Consider the following 20,004-nt stretch of genomic DNA (forward strand, 5'->3'; position numbering starts at 1 on the left):
AGCTCTGGGTTTGTTTTTGTTTGTTTTTTGTGTGTGTGTGAAACAGAAATCTTGTTTTCTATTTAGTCCTAGTAGAAGCAACTCTACACATGGGATCAAGTGTTTCCAGGATTCGAGTGTTCTTAATTAGCTACCAGTTTTCATATGCCAAATAGAAAAACGCGGTTCACCAGCTTTCATAAACTGATAGAAACTGGTGAGAGAAAAACTTCCGTAGGTCATCTGCTAAACCTTAATGGCTGTGTGAATGGTTACAGGAAAGCAAATGTTTGAAGATTTATCACAGTAATTAAACCTGAACAAAGACAAATACATGTTTGGTGGAATTCTGTTCAGGCAGGTGAGCAATAGATACAGAACCCCCAGAGCAGAAAGGAAGCAATTTCATTGCTAGTTGATAAATAGACAATATCTGTTGGTTCTATGTGGGTGCATCGCGATGCAACAAATAAATTGCCTTCATTAAAGATTTGCATGGAGGATTAATGAGGTTTGGTAATAAGCCATAGTAGCACAAAGAAATGCACCAAATATTATTAATTGGATTACAGTGGGAGGACAGGGGAAAGGCCTACTGTCATCATTGATAGGAGTCCTTCCACTCCATGGATGTGAAGTGTGCTCAATAGCTAAAGACTGTAGCTTATTGCATTCTTGGTCTGTGATTGGTGCATGGCATGGTTGAATAGAGAGTTTGATGCTAGAGTTTAAAACTAGGCTTTGGGTAAAATAAGGATTTCAGTGCTTACTTGCTTTCATGCTTGTTTGTTTTGCTTAGATACTGTTCATTGTTGAATGTTAAGGGAGTGTTAACATCTGAAGAGCCTCACTACATTGTCTGCAGCTGTAAATTGTAAATGCCACTCTCCATGCAGAATGTCTAAAAACAAACAACTGCTGCAGAATTGATAAAGCTCCCAGATTGTTTCTGATTTTGGCCATTATCTGGGATCAGTCCCCTTTGTTCATCGGGTACTGCCATCTTGTGGAATTGTGATAATCAGTGAAAATCCATGTGTTTTGAAGAAGAATATATTCATCCATTTGGATGTTTGAGGAGTTATGTCCGAATATGCCAGTGCATCAAGATGTGATGACACAACTAAGAGGATATTGGATTTTTTGTGTCATTGGTATAAAAGCCCAATCACAGTAAAATAATAGTTCTTTGGAAAATATATTTAGGGTTGCATGTGAATGTTTTACCTTTACAGAATGGAAAAGTGATAATTTAATCATCATATTTACTACATGCTTAGGATCCATGTGCAAGTGACTTTCAGTAGTTATTTCACATATATATGACATTTACTGCGTCATACGCCTGATGTAGTTAAAGGAGTAAAGCAAAGGATATCCCAAATTTGGGGGAGGGATAGCTCAGTGGTTTGAGCATTGGCCTGTTAAACCCAGGGTTGTGAGTTCAATCCTTGAGGGAGCCACTTAGGAATCTGGGGCAAAATCAGTACTTGGTCCTGCTAGTGAAAGCAGGGGGCTGGACTCAATGACCTTTTAGGGTCCCTTCCAGTTCTAGGAGATAGGTGTATATCTCCATATAATGATTTCTATGGTAAAAATAGAATTTCCCATGAGAAAAGCCATCAGACAAACCTGAGAATATTCAGGTGTTTCCAATCGTAGGAGTGGGTAGCTCAATTGATTTTATCTATTTCTGACCCACCTTGACAACATTATGTTTTTTACATTGTCACAGAACCAAAATTGCTTCCTCAGAAAGATGATAGTCTAAACATGATGTTACAGCACCAAATATGCTGATTTGTTACATCTCAGGCATTATCCATTATGGGAAAGATGTCAAATAGTGACAGGTCAGGAATTACTGTTGTGAAGCAGAGAGAAAATGGAGCTACTAAAATCATTTAAAGATATGATTGTAAACAAAATTTCACCTCAGAAATTTCTTAGCAGAAGATAGATCTGCTCTTTTCACTACTTCATCACTAAGTGACCCAGATTTTCACTCACATGATGCATTAAATAATGTGATAAAACATAGAAATAAATGGGGCATTTTGAAAGCTTTTCCAAATGACCTTCTGAAAACAGATACAGAGCTCCTGGGAGAGATTTCTGTAAACAAAGGTGGCCATTCATAAAAAGAAATGCCAGTTCTACTGTCACCATGGTGACTTAATCACATTAACACCAAAACTTTGTAAATAACAGGACTTACTGGCAGACAACTGCTTCAGCCTTGTATCCCTGGAGAATGCCAATTTAGAGCTGCCTTTTATAATTCATAATTTTTCTGTCTTTTTTATTTTGTGTACTCCTGTGTGTGTGTTGATGAATTGTATCTACATAAACGTTTGTTTTGTGTTGGCTGTAGACTGTAATTTCAAGGCAGTGTTCTCTATCATCTTTGCATGTTTGATATAGGTGTCATATTAAAAATAAAATAGATGGCTATTAAAATAAAAAAATAAGCTTAGTATATTTACACTCCTACATATTGCAGCATTCAGAGCTTTCCTCAGATTTCAACTAAACTTCTTGCCCTTCCCTCCTGAAAACATAAATAAAGTGAAGTATGTGAATACCATTTACCCAGTCTTAGTATTGTGTTTTGTCAAACAAATATGGCTTGAGATGCAGAAGTTGCATCCAATCATGAAGTTAGGACACTCATGAATTTAGGGGATGGTGTATTTAGATCCAGAATTGTAGTTTTGCTTATTTAGCTTTTAGCCAGCAGTGAGGTTTAGATTCTGAACCTATTCAAAGCTGGTAAATATTTAGATCCCAAGTTTGGGCTCATGCCCATATGTGTTTGAAATTCAGTCTGATACTAAAAGATAAACAATAGAAAATGATGTTCACATTGTTTTCTCCTTCTTTCTTTCTTTCTTTCTTTCTTTCTTTCTAACAGCAGACCACAAGCTTGTTCTAATTTAGAGAACGATTCACTGTAACAACTCTAGCGCTCAGATATATAATGAAAGTTAGGAATAAAAGCTGATGCAAATTACTTTTGGCCATGTTTATTGTAAGAAAATATAGACCTGGAATTTAAAGCCAGCAAAAGTGGAAGCTGCAGAATAAGGCAGGTTTCAGGCATTTTTTACCAACATGTCATCTAACCCTGTTCTAATTTAAGTTAGACCTTGTGTTAAAAATGCCTGAGGCCTGTTTACCTTGCAGCTTTTGATGTTGTTCCAACTAGCGAGCTGCAGAGCAGTGTTGGATGACAGGGTGTTTAAAAAAAAAAAAAAAAGCCTGAGGTCATTTTGCCTACCCCACAGCTTTCACCATTGCTACCACAGGAGCAATCATACTGGTGGTGAATACAGGTCCCAGTTTTCCTAATGCAGACACAGGTTTTGTGAAGAGCAGCATTCAGTAGCTTCGAAAACCAACAGGTATGTCCTCCTGTACCATTGCCAGTGGCATACAAAAGATATTAACTGAGAGAAAGTGGCAGATGGCAGTGTTAATAAAGAAGTTAGGGCCAAAGGGATGTCATAGGTCACACAGTCCAACCCCTCCATCTAAGGGGAGGCATTCAGGCCTAATGGATCACCCAGTGGTTTAGGATTGAGCTTCTGTTCTTGGCTTTGACCTACTAGTTGTTACATGTTTCTATGCCTCAATTTATCCATGTGTACAAGGGGGATGATACCTCCTTTATAATGTACTTGAGATTTACTGACACAAAGAACTACATAATAGGAAGGTAATATTATTAGTGTAGGTTGTCCCTTATGCTATTCCACTGATTGTGTTATCCATCTTTTCTTGACAATTTCCATTGGATGGTGTTTCAGTCTCTCTTGGCAAGCTTTTCCATTGTTAAATTGCTTATTAAGATATCTAATGTAAACTTGCCCTTTCTTAGTGAAAGGTCATTATTACTTATAATGTATTCTTGGGCAGGCTCAAAAAATATCTTCCCAGTCCTTGTATTGTTTCCTCTCCAGTAATTTTATAGAGCTATTGGATATCCCTTTCTATTCTCTCAAAACAGTGTAACTAAAGTTCCTTTAAACTCTTCTCATACTTGCCAAGCCTTCTATTATCTTAGCTGATTTTTGCATTCTTTCTAATTTCTTTCTTTCCTTGTTATAGTGGGATTCCCTAAGTGAAAATATTCTGGGTGAGGTATCCATACAGAAGAATTAGATCTAGGGATGAGGATTGTGGTGCTGGGTAAAACATAAATCTTTCCCTGGTTATTATTTTAAGAGCATGTTAGTGGGCCTATGTTTTAAATAAAAAGTCGCACCTACAAAGTAACCTATAACTTTTTTTAAATGTAATGCTGTAGCTACTGATTCTCCCCCACACTCTCTTTTTTGGCTACTGTAATCTTTTAACATTTCATTGAAATCACTGCAGTGATAGGTTATACTAGTACATTCAGGAAAACAGGTATGTTCTACCTGGACATACAAGAAACTTTGAACAGAAGTCACAAGGTTAAAAAAGAATCCTAAATTTTAATTTCTGTGGGCTTGCAAACTGGCATCGAGCTAGGGCTCCAGGTTTTGAAGGCCATTGCTTTATCTTCCAGCCATCCTACCATGACTGCAAATTTAGAAATCTGGGAGATTTGTCCAATGGATCAATGTCAATGTGTATACCCATTTCCCGATAATTGCAGTAGTCCTCCTAAGACCCTTTTGTAAAATCACTTCTGCAAGACCATCTAGTTCTGTCAGCTTAAAACTGTTGGTTTGTGTGGCAGGGCCCACCTGCTCTTGCCTCTGCTCAAGTCCACAGATAGCTCAGAGACCTTTTTTTGCTGGTAAAACACCCAGTATAGTTTATTTACAATGTTGGTTTTCATCACCCCTATACACTCTATAGCTTCACCCCTACAGTTCTATGGAGCACTCAGCTTCTGAGGCAAGAACAATCTCTGTCTTTCTACTTCGTCCGTTTCCCGTGTCCTTCCTGTGCTTTTTGTATCATCTGCCCAATGGCCTGATTAGCCTCTTAGGTCTCCTCAGCCCATCAATTAGGTACAGTTCATCTTAACTAGGTCTGGTCTAGAGTAATTAATTAGAGTTGGAGTGACTAGAGGACTGGCTTAGCTGCTGTTGCCCAGGACTCAGTCCCAGTTCCCCAGATCCTGAGTGTACTACAGAGTTTTCCTGTACAGAAGCACATATGTGTATGTTGAGTGTTTTGCCAAAGCCTACAGTGGAAATTCAGTTTTCCAGAGCTTAGTCCATATCATCTAATGTCACTAAGTTGTATGCACCAAACCATCAGAACATTTGAAACTATACTAAGAAGTTGTTTGCCTCATTTACCAGCCATAATAAAAAAGAGGAGCTTCATAGAGTGCACAAAGAGCATTACAGTGGGAAATGTATCCATGACAGGTTAAAAATTCAAGTCAATTTGGATAAGCACCTGAAAGTTCAAATACCTTGAGTATTTGAAATGGGTGGTTGCAGAGTTTCCCTTATGTTGGTGTAAATCGGGAGTAACTACACTGATGTTCGTGGGAATACACCTTTGTGAGAAGAAAATGTGCAAACCGAACACTGTCTAGTTTCGTGCTTTTGTTTCCTAGCTGGAATGCAGAAGTGTCAGAAGTGCTCTAGCCTAACTGGTTTCAGATTTAGATAAAGGCTCAAAGGAAATTATTTTATTGTGTTCCCTTATCAGCTTACGCATCACTCATTTTTTTGCTAACAGACATCATTTTACAAGTGACATACTCAAAAAGGCCTTACAGACACAATGCCAGGCATGTCCAGTAAGTCTAAATGTCTAAATGTTCCATTTGCTTAAAGTCACTGAAATGGATTGTCTTGAATCTGTTCCCTGGCAAGCACTCTAATTAATAAATTAATAATTAAGTGGGTGTGCTGTCAGGGTGCTGATTAAGTAGATTCTGTTCTATGTGAGTAGACAGTGAGCCATAGTGATGGCTACTTTACAGTTGGTATGAATTGCCTTTAACCCGTAACAGTTAACTGAGACTGATTGTTTTCCATTTGAATTGGTAACAGGTGTTTTCAATTAAAACTTGTGTATTTTCCTTGAAACTGAATGTTTCATCATCAGTTTATGGCTTTTTATGTTGTCATGAATCACATGAATCAGAAAAGGCATCATAGCGACATGTGGCAATGAAATTTTCAGATAGAAATATTTTGGGTTTATTAGTATATTCCCTGAGACATATTGCAAAAGGCAGGAATTTCTGAACATTCTGACAGCTCTCTCTGAATCCAGGGTCCCTCAGAGTCCTATATAGCCCCTTAAAACCCTCATTCATCTCTAATTGTAGTTCTAAGTGAAAAACCAGTGTGTTCAGCCCATTTTCCCCCTCTGGATAACAGTCAGCTCTTGCTGTTATCTTATATGTTTCAGGTGGTAGAATTCTGGGCTGGAGGATTAAAGGCTTAGGGTCTGCACCCCGCCGATGATTCACGATGGTGGGCTTGTTACAATTGCATGCAACAAAATTTGTTTTTACTTTTCCTTTAAAAAAAAAATCTAGTAAATTACATACAAAAAACCAAGGATAAAGGAGTGTTACGGTTGCAAAGTCGAACAATCAAAAGTTAGAAAATCCAGATCTGTGGCTACCTGTGCAAATTTAATTCTGACCCTTTGTGCATATGTATGCTGATACCATCTTTAATTACATGATCACTTGCTATTTTTTCCCCAGGACCTCTGCCTTCTTAGTGCACATTACACATACAAGGACACAAAATTAAGATTATACAGGCAGCACTCTGGTCACTGCAACTCCAATTACTCCAGAGCAGACCTCATTAAGAAGAACTGTGCCTAATTGATGGGTTGAGGAGAACTAAGAGGCTAATTGGGCCATTAGGCAGATGATACTGTGATGCACTGTTTCCCTTCTTCAGGAGAGGTAACCACTGTACATCTTGGGAGAGGTAGTCTGTCCAGGGATCCCAGCCTTTCATGTGCATGACTTTGACTTTGCAACCTAAATTACTTTAACATTTTTAATGTACTATGTATATATCAAGAAAATAAAGTATACCACTTTTGGCATACTCTGGGTCCATTTCATATCTTGTTGGTATCATAAGTTTTGGTATATTGTCAAATGTTTGACATCATAGGCATCCATTGGCAAGTGGAGTTTTACAAAAAAAAAAGAAAAAGGATCTGCAATGTGTGCCTCCAGGTCTAGGTTTGCAAAGTAATACTATTCACACCGACCACTCGTCCCCTCCCAGTCCCTTGTCTATTGTGTGATGAGAGGCTCCAACAATTCACATTTTGTCCTTCATCTCAACATCATAATTTCCATTTTACTCTATGGCTGCGTTGCCCTTCTTCAAGCTTTATTCCAAAATGTCCTACACCTGTATTTGGTTGATTGGCCATCCTGTTTTTCCATTTCCAGGGAGACCATGATTCCTTTTTCTCTAGCACATGGAGCCATCCTACCTAATAGGTGGGGTTTCTCCACTTAGTTGGATTCAGTAGTGCATACCTGGCAATGGTATACATTTAGCTGATAAAGTAATACATCTCACACTTCTGGCACAGCAGAACAATGTATGGGATTCATAGCTATCCTAGTGTTGTAGTAGCAAATTGAAATAAAATTATTCTACTTAACTGCCAGGGGGCAAATTTGTCACGTACACATGGGAGAAAGTAGAAGGGAGATATGCAGCGTCAGCTATGCATAGTCTTAACTCAGGAAGTTCCTTCGAGAGGAAATGTAGCCAAACTCCAACCCTGCAGACAATGGAACTTTCTGTGCCTGCGTCCTGTAGATAACTAACTGCTTGGTTTGCAAAATAACGCAAGGGGGGCACAAGTAGATGAACAATAAGGGGTCATAAGAGGGGCAGATACATGTAGCTTGCTAATTATGTATGGTAATGATAGCAAATTTTGGCCAATCATAGAGCGATAGATTATCATAGTCAACTGCATATAATGCTTTGGTGTAAGTGTTTTGTTTGTTCTTGCTGACTTATGAGCTCGAACCCAATTGCAATTGAAATAAATGGCTCGCCCCTCCCGGGGCTCCTTGCTTGATTAGCTGTGTCCGTCTCTCCTTATTCCTCAGCTGGAACGGACAGGAATTTCTACGACACAAGCAAGGTACTAACAAACTTCAACAGGACTTTATTTTTAAAGTGTATGTACCTGTTTATTGAACTGGCTGCTACGACATACTTTAGCAAAATGCCCAATCTTTTTGCAATGATTGCACTGAGCTACTTTTCCCAGACATCCTGTGTAGCTTGCAAGGTGTTGTGGGGATTCACAGCAAAAGCATGCTTTTACTGTATGTTGAATTTGCTGATTCAGTGGTTTTTCATTAGTTTTACTCTTGTAATTGTTTGTCTGCAGCGATAGTAAACTTTTCTGCAAAGGAATCACAGTCTGGACTGTGCCTCCTGTATCCATGCTCATTATTTTGGCTTCAGCTGTAGCTGACTCAATCTGAGTAGCAATGGTTATTGCTTTTTCTAGTGTAAATTGTGGTTCTAGAAGTAAACGTTCTCTTACACCAAGCATGATTGTTTTCTCAATGAGCTGGTCTCTAATCATCTCATCTGCCATATTCCCAAAGTCACAAGATACAATCAGACTCCTCAGGGAAGCAATATACTGCATTATAGTCTCCCCTGGTTTCTACTCACGCTAGCGAAATCTGTAGCGATTAGCTACTACATTCACTTTTTGCACAAAAAAGTTCTTTAATGCAGTGAGTGCAGTCTCATATCTATCGTCTGCAAGGGGAAAAGTGTAAAATATATGCTGCCCTTCTGCTCCAAGGCAGTGGATTAGCAGAGCACGCTTTCTTACTTCAGAAATCTCTGTAGCACTGATTGCAAGCAGATAAGTCTCAAACATATGGATCCAGGCAGTAAAAGCAATTGGAGGCTCACCTGGGCTTTGTAGAAAAGGTGCAAACGGGTTCAGGGGCAGAAGATCCATCCTCGTCGCCAAAACGTTGTAGTAACCAAGCAAGGTACTAACAGACTTCAACAGGACTTTATCTTTACCAAGCTGCTGCTGCACCCTCGGTAGCTCTCAATCAGCCTCCTCCACTCCTCCCCCCTCCTTCCTGTTTCCTGTCCTTTCAGACTCCCAACAGCTCCCAGTTCTAATAATTACAAGCAACATCTAAACACCACACCTAGTTTCTTCCTTATCATTAGAAGGAAAGGCTCAAGGAAATGTAGACCTTTTGAAATTTTAGGGTAGTTCTTCTAATCCTTTTGACCCACCCATTCTCCAACCTCCTCCTTAATACATCCATGGGCAACGGACATTTTGATACATGTTTGATACAGATTGATACATGTTGATTACTGACTTCATACTTCTGCTATGGCTGAAAACAGTAGCTCAGGCAATTTGTGGCTGAAAGCCTGGAACTCGCTGTACCAGTGAAGCAGTTTATATCTTGGAGCAGAGGCAGTGACTTTATATTACTGAGCTAGCCTTGACATTTCTGTATTTAGAGTCAATCCTGGCAAGATTGTCATTAGGAAGACGGCAGCAAGAAGATGCCGTAGAAGTGATGTTGGTTGTGTCAAGTTCAGCAGGGAAGAATAATCAAAGAAGTGGGAAGAGAGGATGATATGGAAGAGAGGAAAGAAATATCATGGATAAAAATAGAGAAGGATTTATGTCTTCTAAGTCAGAACTGGCAGAATACAAAAGCAAATGTGGAAGAGACTTAATGAGTGAGAATCCCTTTGACTTCAGTGAGAGTTTTACTTATGCAGGACCCCTTTTATTTAATCTCTCTCTCTCTCTCTCTGTTGTGTATATATATATATAGAGAGAGAGTGTGTGTGTGTGTGTGTGTCATGGCTCTGTAAAAGCTCCCCCAGCTGGACACTCACCTGGCTGCTGTATTTTGGCCTCACACACAGGGACTGTGTGATTTTAAACTTCCCTTAATCTGAGTAGGCTGCAGCACTGTCTCTTTCCTTGGCCTGCCTATCACACTTCCTGGCACAGGCACGCCGTCTGTTACTTCTTTGCATAAATGGGACCTTGCAGCCCAACTCCCCAAAACCTCTGGACTGGTGCTGACCCCCAGACTGTCTTGTAGCTTAACCCTCTCCCAGAGCTCCAACCTTGTGAGTGCTCTGGATTTACGGTTCCCCTCTTCAGGAACAGGTGATAGTGGAAGCAAATATACATGGAGCTTCTCTCTCTCTCTCTCTCCAGGGAGTTTGGTCCTGCTGTTAAAAAGCAACCCTTTGCTATGATAGCTGATAGCATGCCCTTCTGTTCCTCTCTGCTGCCAAAGCCTCCTTTGTCTCTGTGAGTCCCACTGAGTTCCCCCTTGCCATGTGACTCCCTGATAAAATGATCAGATTGCCCCACCCAATGATGACCTATTGCTTCCCCCCCGCCCCTGGAGTTCAGACTTGGAAAACAGATTTGCCCAGCACAGTAGCTATCTCTTTGGCCAAGTGTGCTCTGTTTGAATGGATGACCATCCAAGTTTAATTACACTCTTTTGTTAGCACAGTTAGCACTTTGCTAGCACTGGGTTTTAGCTCAATATGGTGGCAAAAGACAAGAATGCAAACAGGCTTCACATTCAAAAAGTTTGCAGTCTGGCACAAATAAACATAAAGAGTCCCCAATATCCACCAGAATTTGTAAATTGTACATAGACAGATTCCCTGAATCACCACAATATAGATCTATAAACATTCTAGGGTTGCCAATTTTTTGGTTGGATGTATTCCTGGAGATTTCATCACATGACATAATCTTTAATTAAAGATTAATCTTTGATTCCTGGTGACTCCAGGACAATCCTGGATGGTTGGCAACCTTAAAAAAATTCTCCCTGTAACACTTGATGTATTTTTCCCCTACAACTGATTGTTTGGTGTCTAAAGAGAAAATCACATATTTTCTTGGGATGGATAAAAAGATAATCAAATTTTAAGGGTAGGGTTCTTAATATTAACACTTTTTCTTTATCATTTTCAGGAACCGCTGAGCTGCCAGGTTTTGCCAAGAACCAAATTATATAGGGCCAGATTAAGGCAGGATTCTTGTGTCCTTAGGATTTGAGCCTCATGGTTGGAATGGTTCCCAGATTCCTCAGTAAAACAGGAGCAGGAAAACAAGTAGAAGTGCAGGTCACACCTGAAAGCAGCTGGGGTGGGCTGGACCAACGTTTGGCTCCTAATCTTGCAAGATAGTGGTGTACCATAATGTACATTAGGAGTCAAGGGTTCATGGCATTGGGGTCTTGCGAAGGTTACTCAAGTGTGGGAGGAATGGAAAGGTCAATCCAGAGAGAGGAGAAAGAAATGGGAGAAAGGTTTTAGGGGAAGGGGAAGTCTCTCCAGGGGTAGCCTGAAGTTTTAGAGGATTTGATCCCCATTTCATGATACATTCACCCCTGACAATAGTAAATACTGTGCAGAAAGACTATTTTTATTATTATGCTTATCTATTAATGTATTTTTATAAAATTTGCCAGGCTTCTAGAGAATTTGATGTAGACCTAATTGGAAAATGGGTACAGAAAATGTTGGATTTTTTTCCATTAAAATTAAAACAGGAACAAAAGTTACCAAAGAAACATTTTGATTTGGAAATGCTGCTGCAATGTCTCATAGGTGTATAGTTTGTGTTCCTCATGTTTCCATTCTCTATAGGCTGAGATTTGTGGACAAACTACCTCTCCCAAGATGCACAGTGCTCACTTCTCTTGGAGAAGGGAAGCAGTGCATCAGAGGGAGTCCCTGGCCATAGTGTTCCAGGGAGATGTGCTCCAGTCAGTGAGCCCGAACTACGGAGGAGAATAGGAGAATGGGGTGACCAAATTACATCTCCCATGAAGCACTGCAGCAGCATATTCAAATTGAAATATTTTGGTTTTCAGTCAAAATATTTCCAATTTTGTTTGCTTTTTTTAATTCAAAATTGAAAGTTTTCATGGAAAGCAGACATTTTTCACACACAAAAAATAGTTTAGTCAAAAAACAGTTTCCATGGAAAAATTTCAGCCAACCCTGTGAGCTCTTTTGCTGTAGTTTACTAAAAATTTGAATGAATGAATGAATATTCTTGTATTAGTTCTAGCTTGACTAATAGGATGCAGACTGGGACCAATGTGATACTTTTTCTGAATTTTTGTGGACCCTGTTGAGGAATTTAATGATTTTTCTCTCTGTGAACAAAGACATCTCACAGGGGATTACAGTCAAACTATTGGCCATCTTTGATATCATTTCCTAAACCAGGATTTAGCAAAAATCTTAGCGAAAAAGGTCTTAAGAGTTCCATGTTTGAGGTTTGAAAAAGCTTCAGTTCCAGACTTTGTGGAATTATCCAGAACAAACATTCTGAGTTTGTTCATTCCTAACACTCACTGTATTTTTCCATAACCAATGCTTTATTTTTGTGTTTTTTCAGAGATCATCTACAGTTGGGTATTTAACGAATTCCCATCTTTCGTGGCAGAAGATAGCCGACGCTTTATCTCTCAGGAGACAGGAAATCTCTACATCTCCAAGGTGCAAACATCTGATGTTGGCAGCTATATCTGCCTAGTAAAAAACACAGTGACAAATGCCAGAGTTCTGAGTCCTCCAACGCCACTTACCCTGAGAAATGATGGTAAGTAAGACATTCCCACTCCATTGCAGCAAAAAATGTGAAAATGAAAATATCTTGGGCTGCACAGAAACACAGAATAAAACATAGATGATTTGTGTTCAATATATAGGCATGCATTTACTTCAGTAAACAAAAAATGGGGTGGTCCTTATGTTAAAGCCTGGGTGCCTAAATTTGGACACCATTATCCGTATTTGGGCAGCTAAATAAGTACCTAATTTTCAGAGGTGCTGAGCATCCAACATCTCCCAATGGGGCGTCACTTATTTAGGTGTCTTTCTTGAAAATAATTGTCTATCAGTAAAATTTTAAAAAGTAGTTAAATGACTTAGGAGTCTAAGTCTCATTGAAAGTCAGTAGGACTTAGGATATTTAAGGACCAGTTTTTACAAGGTATTTAGGCACTTAAAGATTAAGACAAGTGCTTAGTGACATTTTCAAAAGCACCTAGTCATTTAACTCCCATTTATTTTAATGGGAGTTAGACATTTAGGCTATGTCTACACTACAGACCTTACAGTGGCACAGCTGTATCCTGTGTAGCCGCTCTATACTGGTGGGAGGGGGCTCTCCCACTGGAATAATTAAACCACCCCCAACGAGCGGTGCTAGCTCGTCCTGCCGACATATTGCTGTCCACACCAGCATTTTTGGTGGTGAAACTTCTTGGTCGGTGTGTGTTTTTTTCATACCCCAACTGACAAAAGTTTTGCTGACAAAAGTGCTAGTGTAGACAAAGCCTTAGTCACTTTTGAAATTCCCAGACGTCGCCTATCTGCATCATTAGGCATCATTCTGGTCCTAAATGCCTAAGGCATTTTAGAAAATGGGACTTGATTTCTGAAGTCATTTAGGCACTTTTGAAAATTTTACCCCTATATCTATAAATTTGGAGAAGTCAGGTTCCAGTACTATGCCTTGTATGGCAATATCACTCTAAAGAAAATAGAAGGAAAAGAAATTGTGAAAGTAAGTCACATTCTTTTATAAATGATGGCTCTTTTGTATTCTTGAAAGAGTTGTATATATTTTAGAGGTTGACCTAAAATCTATAGTATGTTTTTAGCTGTTTTGGAGTTAAATATTCAACATTTATTATAGCAATATTATGTTTTTATTTTATTATTTTAAAATAATCAAAATGCAATCTGACCTAGTGTTTTTTATTTTAAATGAAGCAGAAATAACATATATATAATTGTCAGCATTGTCTTCCTTCTAAGGTATCCTACATTTCAGTCTGCTTTCTAATTCTTCAGGAATGCATTTGAGCAGCTAACCACACTTTGATTCATGCCCACATGTACACACACAAATAAGCATTTTGAAGCAAGTCATAAAATACAATGCATGGTGGGGGCTCACTATGTCTTACACTAAAAAACATCTCTGTACTGTACGACTATTACAAAGAGTGGGCTTTAAGAAAGATGACTTGATTTAATATAGTAACTAAAAAAAATACAATTTAGAATGGAATAAAGTTGATCTTTTCATTATAACTCAGTTGAAACTTTTCATGTTTACATAACAAAAAGTTACATACTTTGTTGCATGGCCTGTTATTTTAATTTGGTTTTATGTGGTACCAATATTATTTAGGTGAACTTCAAATCGTTAACCCAGAAAATCTGATCTTTTAAGAATTAAACCTTTGTAAATGAAAAAAAAATGCTAACTTTAAATAGATTAAAAAGGAAGCACTTGTCATGAAGACATAGGATTTTATTGCACCATTTTTTAAAAATTCACAATGTAATCTCTCTTTCTCTCTCACTCACTCACACACACCTCTATCCCTACCTATCTGCGTATGCAAGATATACAGAAATTAAACATGTGAATCATCAGCTGTATTACAGTATTGGGTGCACGATTAGGGGATATTCAGTACAACCTAAAAAGTGGAGTAGGGAAACCAGGATAAAGGGAATAATCATCATTGTCAAGCAAAAACCCCAAATTCATAAAGGAAAAATACATGAATATTCTTAAATGTCAAGTATGCAATATATACCAGCCACAAGCAACTTTGAATTTCATGGCTGGCTGTCACAGAGCTTTTATTACCTGAGCTTCTGAACTTTGCAGCAGTATTGAGGGGGTCTCTGAACAGATATGAATTTCTCCTAAACAAATTCTCCATTGCCGTTTTACATACACATGCTGCATCACTACTAGGCATCCATGTCTTGTTTTGCATCTATTTAGATTTTGTGAAGAAACTTGTTTGCTACAATGGACTGAGATAAAAAAATTGCCAGAAATTCTTGCCTGGTTGTGCGGGTGTCTCAGTGCAGAGTCCATTTATTGTACTTAGAGCTGGTTAGGAATTTTCTGACGAAAGGTTTTGTCTGGCTATGCCAAAAGAAGGACAGGAGACATTTGACATGGGTTTAATCAGGCTGCAACTTTATTATTAGATGTCTGGGACTACCCGGCAGATAACAGTGTACAGTGCAGGTAATCTGATGTTTATTCCATAATTACCCGGGGGGCTTTTACCAGCTCCCCCTCTTTTTCCATCCAGGTCCCTCCAGCAACTCCATTGCCAGGACCTTACCATCCAACCCCCACTCCTAGGAGGGTTAAGGTTGGCTATAAGAATGAGGGGTTGGCTCCCTGCCGTACCAATCATAGGAGTCCCCAACTGCCCCCCATTTGTTGCTTTAATGAACACCTTTTTTTAAGTCCTTTTCCAAGCCATTTATCCAGTCACTGTATACCCTTCCTATGGAATACCTGAGCTGGACATCCGCCACAAGGAGGCGCCAGCAATTAGCTTGGCTGCCTCCTCCCCACACCCAGTCGGGTTCCCAGACATCTCCTAATCTCCTTTTATATCAGTTAAAAAACATGACAGCACCTAAGTCAGACAGGTGAACCCCATCCTCCCGAAACAACTCTGCTGCCCCTATATTATGCCAGGATGTGAAATTACTGCCCCTATGATCCCATGGAATTTGGCCACCTCCCTGATCACATACCTCCTTGCCTTGTCCACCATGCCGCGCCAGACCCTGTGCTGAAGCATGTCTGACCAAACAATGTTAATTCCTGGAAAAAGTTCAAGGATCAGCCCCGAGTCCCTCCATGCTCTGAGTATTAGTTCCACCCCTTTTAGCATTTCCAAATTGTTTACCCCAAGGTGCACCACAATTATATCTGGTGGCTGTTGACAGGCCCGCACAGCATACAGCAGCGGTATTAGTTGATCCCATAGCATGCCCCTCCATGGCCAACCGAGTACTGCTTCACCACCAAAGCCCAGCTGCAAACCCTCGGCAACCTGGACAAGTGCCTATGCACCCAAAAGACAATACTGTACCCGCAGATCCACACCACCGTCTGCATGGCCGGTTGTCCAACATCTATAATGAGATTACAATAAATTAATGTTGCCCTGATTCTGAATTAGTGGGACCAAATTCATGGCTGGCCACCCCCAACCTCATCAGCCCCCATCTCAACACTAATAAATTGATATGCTGTGAGGGGACTCCCGTCACCGTGCATAACCCCTTTGGTCATATCACTCTGTAGGCCTTCAAAGTCTGAATGGGGCAGACCCCCGGCTCACCATCCTCCCAAAGGATAACAGATTCACCCCAGCCTACTTGATCCATCTTCGACCTTCACTGAATGCTCATGCCATTGTATATTCACACAGTTCCAAAGCCCTTCCCGTAGAGTCCCTACCGGCCCCAGGTGCTAGCTCACTGATTCTGAAAGCAACAAAAATTGCTATCAAGAATGCTGCCCTGAACAAAGCCATCTCCTGTCCACTATAACATAAGGATCTGCACAAGATCCCTGAGCATGTAAACCGTGATGGGATGATGAGAATCCACCCTGGGGCCACCGGTATGTGACCACCCAGCCTTGGTTTGTGTAAAAAGGGAGGCTTCAGGTGCAGAGCTGCCCCCTTTAAACCCTGCATTCCCAGGGGATGAATCAGCGACCACGCTGACCCCTTTTTGCAGCAGTTTTCATCTCCCTCCCTCCCCGCCCCCCCCAACAGCCATACAGCATTGTTCCCTTCACTCAGCCAGCTAGCCAAACACCACCACCACCCCGCTTAAAGGTGCAGAGCAGTCATTTACATCAGCAAAATGTCGAGTTGTCCAACCTCTCCCAACTTTTCACAGGAATGAGAGAGAGGGAGCACCAAAGAGAGGGAGACTGATTCTGTAGCCCAGTGATTAGGTCACTCAAATGGGAGACACAGGCTTGTGTTCCTGCTCCAATGAATATTTAATTAGCCATATAAAGTGGAACAACTCCAAAAGGAGAGATTGAGAGAGACCCCCCCCCCATGTTAAAATAGTTAGTAGCCCAGTGGTTAGCACACTTATCTGCAACATGGGAAACTGAAGTTCAAGTCCCTGCAAATCAGACACAGCAGCAACACTGACTATTCTGTGGTTTCTCTCTGTGTGTCATTTTTTACAAAAAACTTTGAAAGGACTTAGGTTCATCCTGATGCAGCACAGGAAAATTTTGGAAATCTCGATAATTTTCACAGGATGGGAAAACAGTTTCCCAGCCAGTTCTAATTGTAACAGATGTTTCCATCATACTCTGCAAACATATCTTGCAGGAATTTTCAGGTAATGTTTGCGAGTGGGCTACCACATCTCCATATCTGAGGAATGTTATACTTTCCTTTATTGTCAGGTTTCCATACAATGCAGCCATATAAATAGAGTCACAGAACTCTGACCTTTTGCAAGACTTTTTCCCCATGAATTAGCCCCAAGATTATCATTAAAGCTGTTCATTTGTAGAATAGTTCATTTTCTTTTAGGCCTAAATGGCTTTAGAGTATATTCTCTATGATTTATTGACAAATATTACTTTAAGGGAATGATGGTGACAGAACTTGACGTAAAGTAACATTGTCACTCAATAATACATAACAATGTTGCCCCTGCAAAACGTTGCTCATTACAGAAAACTAATTATTAGTAGTGTGTGGAGAAGGATAGGGCTGAAGAATAAATGGAACAAGCAAAGAAGAAATTAAAGGTAGGTATAAAACAAATGTCCATGTATCTAAATATTTCCTCATCTTTATGTAGTTAATTGTGGCACTGTGGCTCTGAATATGGCATGCAGCTTGTCATGCCTATGGATTCCCATAAGGAAATGATTCATTTCAGCCTTGTCAAGTGTTTACTGAGGCCCCAAAAGTGCACAGCTTTCTGAGGTCTAATGCTTGGCAAGCCAGCCAGTTATTTAGTTCTGTGATAAACCAGGGTTAGTCCACTTCCGTAGTCAGCACATTTATCAGGAACTTATTGGGAAGAGTTATGTAGGCTGGATTTGTTGGCTTTTTTTGCTTGCCTCGTGTAGTTTCCTACACTAATTGTTCTGGATTTTCAATTTATAGGCAGTACCAAAGGGACCGGGCAGCTTATGACAAGAACACTCCCATCATAACGTTTCTGTGTATTTCTCTATGAGGAGGAAGCAGAATAATATTAAGGCTTTATGTCAAACTCTGCAAGAATGTAGGAACTTACTTGGCTTTTATTAATCTTTTATTTCTTTAGTGATGTGTCTCAAAGGGAAACTTAGCCCCTTGATATGAAGCAAATTAAATAAAAATATCAAGAAATCCTTGAATGGGTTCTGAATAAAATGAACACCTCATTTGTTCAGATGTCCTTGACAATCAGTCATTCCATACAATTCAATTTCACTTCAAGCTGGCTTATAAAAACACTTTAAAATTCTATCTGAGGAGATAAAAAAGTTTTAGCAAGGAAAGGATCATGCATCATTTCATTAACTGCCTTTATAATGCTTTAGAAACTTTGAAGAGTTATTTAAAATGTGTTTACAAATAGTAAAAAGGGGTTGTTAAAGTGTGTCTTTGCAGATTCAGAGACTGATTGGGAGCAGTAAAGTATCTTGAATGGTAAAAATATCAGAAAATATCCTCAAAACTAGAAAATGGAAACCCAGGGAGCATAAAACCTTTGATAAGTGATAGCATAATGCAGTTATTTCAAGGTCACGTGTTTTCACTTTGGTTTTTCCTTTTTGTTTTAATTATTACAATAAAGAAGAGACATAAGTTGCTTCTCATTTTATCTCAGTATTACTGCAGCTGCTGTTTAGTTCTCTTGCTCCATTTGAAGTTTCCAGAAAATACTGTATAATTTCAAACACAAGGGCCACATTCTTCTCTATTACATCTACGTAAATCAAGATTAACCCCATTGATGTCAATCTATTTAGTCCAGATTTGAACTGGTTTAATTGAAAGCAGGGTTTGGCTGTCAATAAATTTCCCATATCATCACTGTGCTTTGAGCCAAACCCTATCTGCCATGATCCCATTGACTTCAATGGGAATATTCATGTGGTCAGTAGAAACAGGATTTAGTCCTGTATATATCAAAGCACTGGAAATGTTCAATTCTACTTTTAGAAGAGGGAACGTGTGGTTTGTGTGGTTAGTGAGATATAACACTGGGTTGTATTGGCTTAGCACCTGTTTGGTAAAGTAAAGTTTTGGGGCAAATGAAAATGGTTTCCCAACTCATCAGGGAAAAGGAACAATGAAAAGAGGTGAGGATGGGGCAATGCATAGAAAATTACTCCATGTAAAGTAATGTCATTGGAGCTACACTGAAATATTGATTTTACAAACACATGCTACTGCCACGGGTAGTATGTCTTTTATTCAGTCTGCTAATTATCTGTCAAAAGATTTGTCTAGTAAACACTTAACCTGAATATTTTATGACTCTCCCTCTCTTCTCCCTTCCCAAAATAACAAAAGCTCACAGAATGTGTTTTCTTTGTGTTTAATTGCACAATGTAATGTATATATTCTGGTGGACATATTTACTGTCTGGTGCTAATTCAGGTCCAAATTCTAAAAAGTGCTGAGTGCCTCTGGATTGTAGTGGGAGTTGAGGATGCTTATAACATTGGTACTTGTGTTCAGCATCTCACACAATACAGCTTTGTTAGGCTGCATAAGTCATGTGTTATATTACAGCATCATCAATATAAAAAAAATAAGACCCCGTTTACGTCTCATATACTGCTAATGCAGACCCTCAGGCCTGTGTAAACTACCATTGAAGTCTGTGAGACTCCAGATAATGGTCTATGCTATCATGCTGAGACAGGATCTGCTCAAGTCGGCCCCATGCTATATGTGTAGAAGCTAGTAGGACCTCCGGTGGTACACAGACGTTCACAGTCGATGTAGGTGGCTAGCTGGCCTGGAACAACCCATTAAATATCACTTGCTCCAGGGATAGGCAGGTTAAACAGGCATAATCACTGTCAGGGCCGGCTCCAGGCACCAGCCGACCAAGCATGTGCTTGGGGCGGCACCTGGTAAGGGGCGGCCAATCTTGGGGTGGCGGGGGGCACTCAGGGTTTTTT

General features: G+C 39.8%; 1 protein-coding gene across 2 annotated transcripts in view; it reads left to right on the forward strand.

The window, feature by feature from the left end:
* CNTN5 (contactin 5) overlaps positions 1–20,004 on the forward strand; it is a 968,120-nt gene that overhangs the window by 693,297 nt on the left and 254,819 nt on the right. For both annotated transcript variants that reach the window (XM_026651597.1, XM_026651598.1), the window contains exon 8: positions 12,391–12,594. In XM_026651597.1, the coding sequence (XP_026507382.1) occupies positions 12,391–12,594 (204 nt within the window). The remainder of the gene's footprint in view (positions 1–12,390; positions 12,595–20,004) is intronic.

Source organism: Terrapene carolina, unplaced genomic scaffold (assembly GCF_002925995.2).
Source record: "Terrapene carolina triunguis isolate 2854851 unplaced genomic scaffold, T_m_triunguis-2.0 Scaffold97, whole genome shotgun sequence".
Lineage (NCBI taxonomy): Eukaryota > Metazoa > Chordata > Testudines > Emydidae > Terrapene > Terrapene triunguis.